Genomic DNA, 6,044 nt, shown 5'->3' with positions numbered 1-6,044 from the left:
GACGTGTTGCTCCAGTCATTTTTGGATAATTTTCAGCAGAATCGTGCTTGCATGTGATATTAATGATACTGTTCGATAACTTCCGCACTCTGTTGGGTTACATTTCTTTGGAATGGAAACAAATATCCATCTCTTCCAGTCAGCTGGCCAGGTGGCTGTCCTCCAGATTTCTTGGCACAACCTAGTGAGCATATCCAGGACAGCATCTGTTTGCTGAAACAAACATGGTATGCTGTCAAATCCTAGAGCCTTGTTTTTTGCTAATTCTTTCAGAGCAGCTTGAACTTCCTCCTTCATCACCACAGGCTCCTGCTCATACATTGTTTCATGAAATTTTTCTGTGTCAGCCAATTCCTTCTGGTACAGTGACTCAGTATACTCCTTCCATCTTCTTTTAATGCTTTCTGGATCATTTCAAATTCTGCCCAAAGCATCCTTAAGTATTGCCACTCATGGCTTGAATTTATTTTTCAATTCCTTTAGCTTAAAAAATGCTGAGCGAGTTCGGACCTTTTGATTTTCTGACTCCAACTCATTGCATATTTCATTATAATACCGTGCTTTGCCATCCCAAGCTGCCCTTTGAAATTTTCTGTCCAGCTCTTTAATTTCTTTATTTCTTTCTTTAGCTTTGGTTTCTTGGCACTCTAATACAATATTCAGAGGCTCATCTAACATCCTCTTCTCGCTTTGTAATAATCTTTTGCATTCTTCATGGATGATAGTCTTGATATTCTCCCACAGCTTATTTGGTCTTCGCTCATTAGTGTTCAAGACCTCAAACCTGTTCCTGAGATGCTATTGAAATTCAAGTGGGATGGACTTAGGGTCAAATTTTGGTTCCTTTGGATTTGATTTTATTTTCTTCTGCTTCAGCTTGAACTTGAATATGAGTGGTTGGTGGTCTGTTCCACAGTCAGCATCTGGCCTGGTTTTCACAGCTGATTAACATGGTAGAAAACAGGTATTATCCTAAGTACTGTGAATATATCAGGGAGCTCTAATGGCCTAGGGGCAAGAAGTTGAGCTGGAGTCTTGAATGTACATGGTTCAAATCCACCAGCTGCTTCTCAGGAGAAGGACAGACAACCTCCTCCCATGCAATTAACTGCCTCTGAAAACCTGCCAGAGGGCCAGCTATGGGTTAGTTCTGACTTAGTGGTATACAACAATAACTCTTTCTAACAATACACCAAGTAGATACCACCATTCCCATTTCACATACAAAGAAAGCTGAGGGTGGATAAAGTATATGATTTGCCAAGACTATAAAGCGGTAGAAGCAACATTTAAACATGGATCTATCTGGGTTAAAATTCATTATCCCACCACTAATGGATTCGCAATGTGACTTCCAGGAAAAGGGAGCTCATAAGGAGAATTTATTCACTGAATCTTACAAACACAATGTATTTAAAGTTAAATCCTAGTAAAAGGAAAATTTCAACAGCTTTGTAACAGTAACTCTAGGAACTGAGATAACTGAAAGTGAAATATTCCCTGTAAGGGGGAAAAAAACCCCATCACTCTGTATAGATCATACCTGCGGGTCCCCAATAGCCAGAATCAGAAGATCTCGAATGCCATCGTCATCCAAATCTGGGAGTACCACAACCGGGGCAGCCAGCGTCCCATTGGACAGGTGCTTTGGGTTTAAAGTCCAAATGGCTTTCCCTAGGGAAAGACACACAGGCTGATAAGTTAGGGCTTTCTGACTTTAGTCCAAGAAAAAGAAACTCCATGGAATAAAGAGCTTAGTTTTTTCCTTTCATTTCATGTTATTGGAGACAAAGGAATCAGGAACTATGACCTAAAATCCTCATTTTTAGCTCAGATAAAAGTGTTAGTCTCTCCAAGAAAAGAAAAATCTATTTATCTATATCAGGGAAACTGATCTGTTAGAAATGATTAAAACTGTTAAGTCGCCATCCAAGGGCAGTCAGCCAGAAGACCAACTCTCAGCCCTTCTAGCATGTATTCAACGAAGTAAGTAGAGAAGTTGTACAAGGTTTTCAAGACAGCTTCAGTTCTAGCATCAACTCACAGTCAAAAACTTTCCTTCAAAAACAGCCAACTGAACTGTGATTTCAAATATAAACAAGTTATTAATTATTCCATTTTACTGTAGTCCATGCATCAAGGTGCTATCTGCTTAGTAACAAGCATCTAAGCATCTTAGCAGTATATTTATGATTCCATAAAGGGCTTTTATCCTACTTGTTCCTTCTGCACATTCCTTTTGGCATACAGTTTTCAGGGATGTAACATTATCAAGAAACAAATCAACATGCTTCAACACATCTTTGTTGGACTCTAAGTATATGAAGTCTGAAGACAAAGCTCAGCTGTATTTGTACATTATCATACAGTTGAAAGATTACAAACCAAAGGTCTCAGGGTAGTTTCTGTTTCAGTTCTCTGTTGAGCGCTATCTTATCTCCAAATATGTTGGATCATGGATCTATTTACTCAGTCTATCAAAACACTTTCTATTATTTAATATCTAGCTTCTATACAGTCAATCAGACTCTCTGCCATGTAGAATCCAATCCAAGATTATAGCTCATTGGAGCAGAGATCTCTCCTGGTAGATGACCTTTACCTGATGTTGCATTGAATGCACTGAGCATTTTATGGGTCCCTGTTACAAGACAGATGGTTGCAGCCAAGCTTCCTGGCATCAGAGCCAAGCACGTAACATCTCGGGCCTCCTCTGGGAGGGGACTGGACCAGAGTGTGCTGCCATTCATCCCAGAAAGGCACACAAGTAGAGCTGTTGGCCTGGAGATACCTAAAAGCACACAAAAGAAGTAAAAGCAAGCAAAAGGGGCAGAAAGAAAGGGAACAGGGTCAGAAAACCGAAACCAAACTCCTAAAGCAGTCACCTTTCTGTGCTTCTGACCTAAAAACAATGCTCAGTACCACAAGAGGAACAGAACTTGGCTGTTTTCTGAGGGTTTGTTTTGTACTTCTTTTTTTTTTAATAGAGTGTGCTGGATGTCCCTAATAATTCTGTTTTGATGACTGCAGAACCTGGAAAAGTTGTTGCTGCTATTAATGCAGAACACATTGTGACTGGTCTTTCTATATAAATATATATACATGCATATACACATAATCTGAATGTTTTGAAACTTTAGCTATGCTGTCAGCTTTGGAAAAAGTACCCCAGTTGTTTCATGTTGAGTTGTACTGAACTGAAATTAACAGCCATAGTGGTCTAGAAATGTCAAACTTAATTTTTCCCCCATTTGTAAGGGATAATACACTGTATTAACACGGTGCCGCACACTTTTTAAATTGACAACTGTGATTAGAAACACATTTGCCGCAACGTGTTAAGTGTGGAAGGTCTTCTTTGGATGGGTTTGATTACAGAAACTAAAAAAGTATTCTCTAAATAAGAACAAACAAAAAATCCACAGAACAATGCTCATCATATCTGCTCACCATATGTTTCATTTAAGGTTTCTGCACTTTTCACAACACCATTTATCTCTATGTCTGTCAAAGGAACAAAGCCAAAACCAAACAAGACTGGAACTCACTATCATAGAGCTCCTTCTGACTCACAGTGACTCTCCTGCAGGTTTCCAAAGTTGTAAATCTTACCAGGAGGAGACTGTCCATCTCTCTCCTACATAGCAGCTGGGGGGTCTGAACCTCTGGTTATGTAAAACTTCTTGGTTAGCAGCACAAAAAACTATGGATGATGCCATCATGTGTCAGCCCCACTAAACAGTGAAATCCAAGAGGACAGAGACTGTCTATGATATCTAGGGTGTTCTGGTGGCCTATTTGTAAAGAACTGCGCTGCCAATTCAAAAGCAGGCAGTTTGAATCTACCAGCTGCTTCTCAAGCGAAAGTTGGGCAATCTCCATCTATACAATGTATAGCCTCTGAAAACTCACTGGAGGGTCTGCTATGAGTCAGTTCTGATTTGATGGCATATAACAACAATAAATCTTAAATGCCTTGCAAAGGGGCACAAAATGACCAATAGTTTTCTGAATAAAAGGTTAAGTACAAAATAAAGAATATAGAAAAGGAGTTGTTGAAAGAAAACAAACAAAACAGAAAACAAAGATACTCTCAGAAAACAAGACTAATCTAGTCAAGACAGTGCAGGAAGCAAAGTGATAAAATTCTAACAATCCCTAGAAAATGCTTCCTGAGAGGGAGAATTTTTACAAAATTACAAAATTCTGGAGATTACATGTATCAAATAGCAAAGATCATGAGGTCTTCCTGGTCAAGAGTTAATACAGTCCCAGTCAAGAAAGAACACTTGAGTAACTAAATGCCTAGGCCCCAGCACACCTAAATTATTAGAACAAATCACTTATTTAATAAATAATCTTTTATGTTACCCAGAGAGAGGAGATTAATGACTTTGTCTAACCAGTTTTAGTCACTTTCAAGATAGGGATACTGACCTATCTCACATATGTTCTACTGTGTCAACAATTAATGCAGGTAAGTATAAATTCTAACACTTCATGCTACCTGTTCTTCTGTATTACTAATTAAACACATAACTGAAAAACAAATGAGAAACTGTGTTTCAGTGTTTGAGACCTACTTGTCAAGCAATGACAAACTGCAGTAACAAACATTTATTTCCAAGCTTCTTGTTGTTATGTGCCGTTGAGTTGACCACCACTCATAGTGACCCTATGCACAATAGCTCTTAACCCTGCTCTATGCTGAGCCAATCTCACTGTCTCTGACACGTCTACCCTCATTATCCCAGTTACTGTATCAATCCATCTCATCTAAGTATTCCTCACTGCACTGTCCCTCCACCCTTCCAAGCATGATGTCCTTCTCCTGACAACATGCCCAAAGTATGTAAGACAGAGCCTCAGAATCCTTGCCTCCATGGAACAACTTGGCTTCACCCTTTCCAGGATAGGTCTGTTCTTTTTCTAGGCAGTCGATGGGTATGGCTCAATACTCTTTGCCGGCACCACAACTCAAAGGTATCAATTCTTCTGTCCTCTTTGGTCATTGTCCAGGTCTCTGATACATAGCAAGTAATTATGAAGACCATGGCCTGGATCAGGCGCACCTTAGTCTCTAGACTGACACTGTCGCTCTTTAGCACTCTGGAGAGGTCCTTGACAACAGATTTCCCTAATGCAATTTGTTTTTTGATTTCCTGTCTGCTGGTGCCAAGAAAGTTGATTTTGGAACCAAGTAAGCTGAAATCATTAACAATCTCAATCTCTTCTTCATCTATCGCAATGCTGCCAATTGGCTAGTATAATGTTCTTCTTACTTGCGGATCCTACTGATTCTAGATAATTTCTTTGAACAATTTTTTTTTCAGGGTGGTTATGTGTCATCCTGCTCCACTATACTATAATTATTAGAGACAGGGACCAGGCTTGTTTTGTTTAGCACTATATAACCAGCACCTAGTATAATGTTTGTCACAAAGAGGACATTCAATATATAGCTACTGAGTGAGTTGATAGACAAAGCACAAATAAATAAAAAACTCAGTACCTCTTATACTTTGTGGTACATATCTGTAAACTTGCTACCTAGAGCTATGGACACATCAGTTTAGCCTAAGGGTAGAGCATGAATTCCTGAGTCAGGCTCCCTGGGTTCCTCAGCCCTGTCATTCACCAACTATGAAACTATGGGCATGTTCCTTCACCTCACTGTTTTCTCATCTGTAAAAGGGAAATAAAATTAGACTAACTCATAGATTGTGTTAAAGGATCACTGTGTCCATTAATCTTATACAGTCATAATAATACTGAATAATGCCTAAGAAAAACCTATATATTTTAGCAAAATTATTTTATAGTATATGACTAAATCCTATGATCATACTGTGTCAAAACCTATGTCCTTCCTATGGATTGCAAACAAATATTTGACAATAACTTCTCAGACAAGAGTCTCATAACAAAAGTTTATAGAATAATCCTGGGCTCCACAAGAAAAAGTCTGGTAATCCAATTACAGAATGGGAAAAAGACATGGAAAGAATTTTCACAGAGGAAGATACTTGAATGGCCAACAGACA

The 6,044-nt window shown here is 38.9% G+C and overlaps 1 protein-coding gene across 1 annotated transcript in view; it reads right to left on the bottom strand.

Annotated features, from left to right (window-relative positions):
- Window positions 1–6,044, bottom strand: part of KIAA1467 (KIAA1467 ortholog) — a 55,285-nt gene that overhangs the window by 24,557 nt on the left and 24,684 nt on the right. Inside the window, exons 4-5 of the mRNA XM_006888474.1 lie at window positions 2,603–2,791; window positions 1,544–1,674 (exon numbers count right to left, since the gene is read on the bottom strand). Coding sequence (XP_006888536.1) covers window positions 1,544–1,674; window positions 2,603–2,791 — 320 coding nt within the window. The remainder of the gene's footprint in view (window positions 1–1,543; window positions 1,675–2,602; window positions 2,792–6,044) is intronic.

The sequence above is a fragment of the Elephantulus edwardii genome, unplaced genomic scaffold, assembly GCF_000299155.1.
Source record: "Elephantulus edwardii isolate Elephantulus edwardi_28Jun2011 unplaced genomic scaffold, EleEdw1.0 scaffold00067, whole genome shotgun sequence".
NCBI lineage: Eukaryota > Metazoa > Chordata > Mammalia > Macroscelidea > Macroscelididae > Elephantulus > Elephantulus edwardii.
This window is presented reverse-complemented; position numbering and strand designations above follow the sequence as displayed.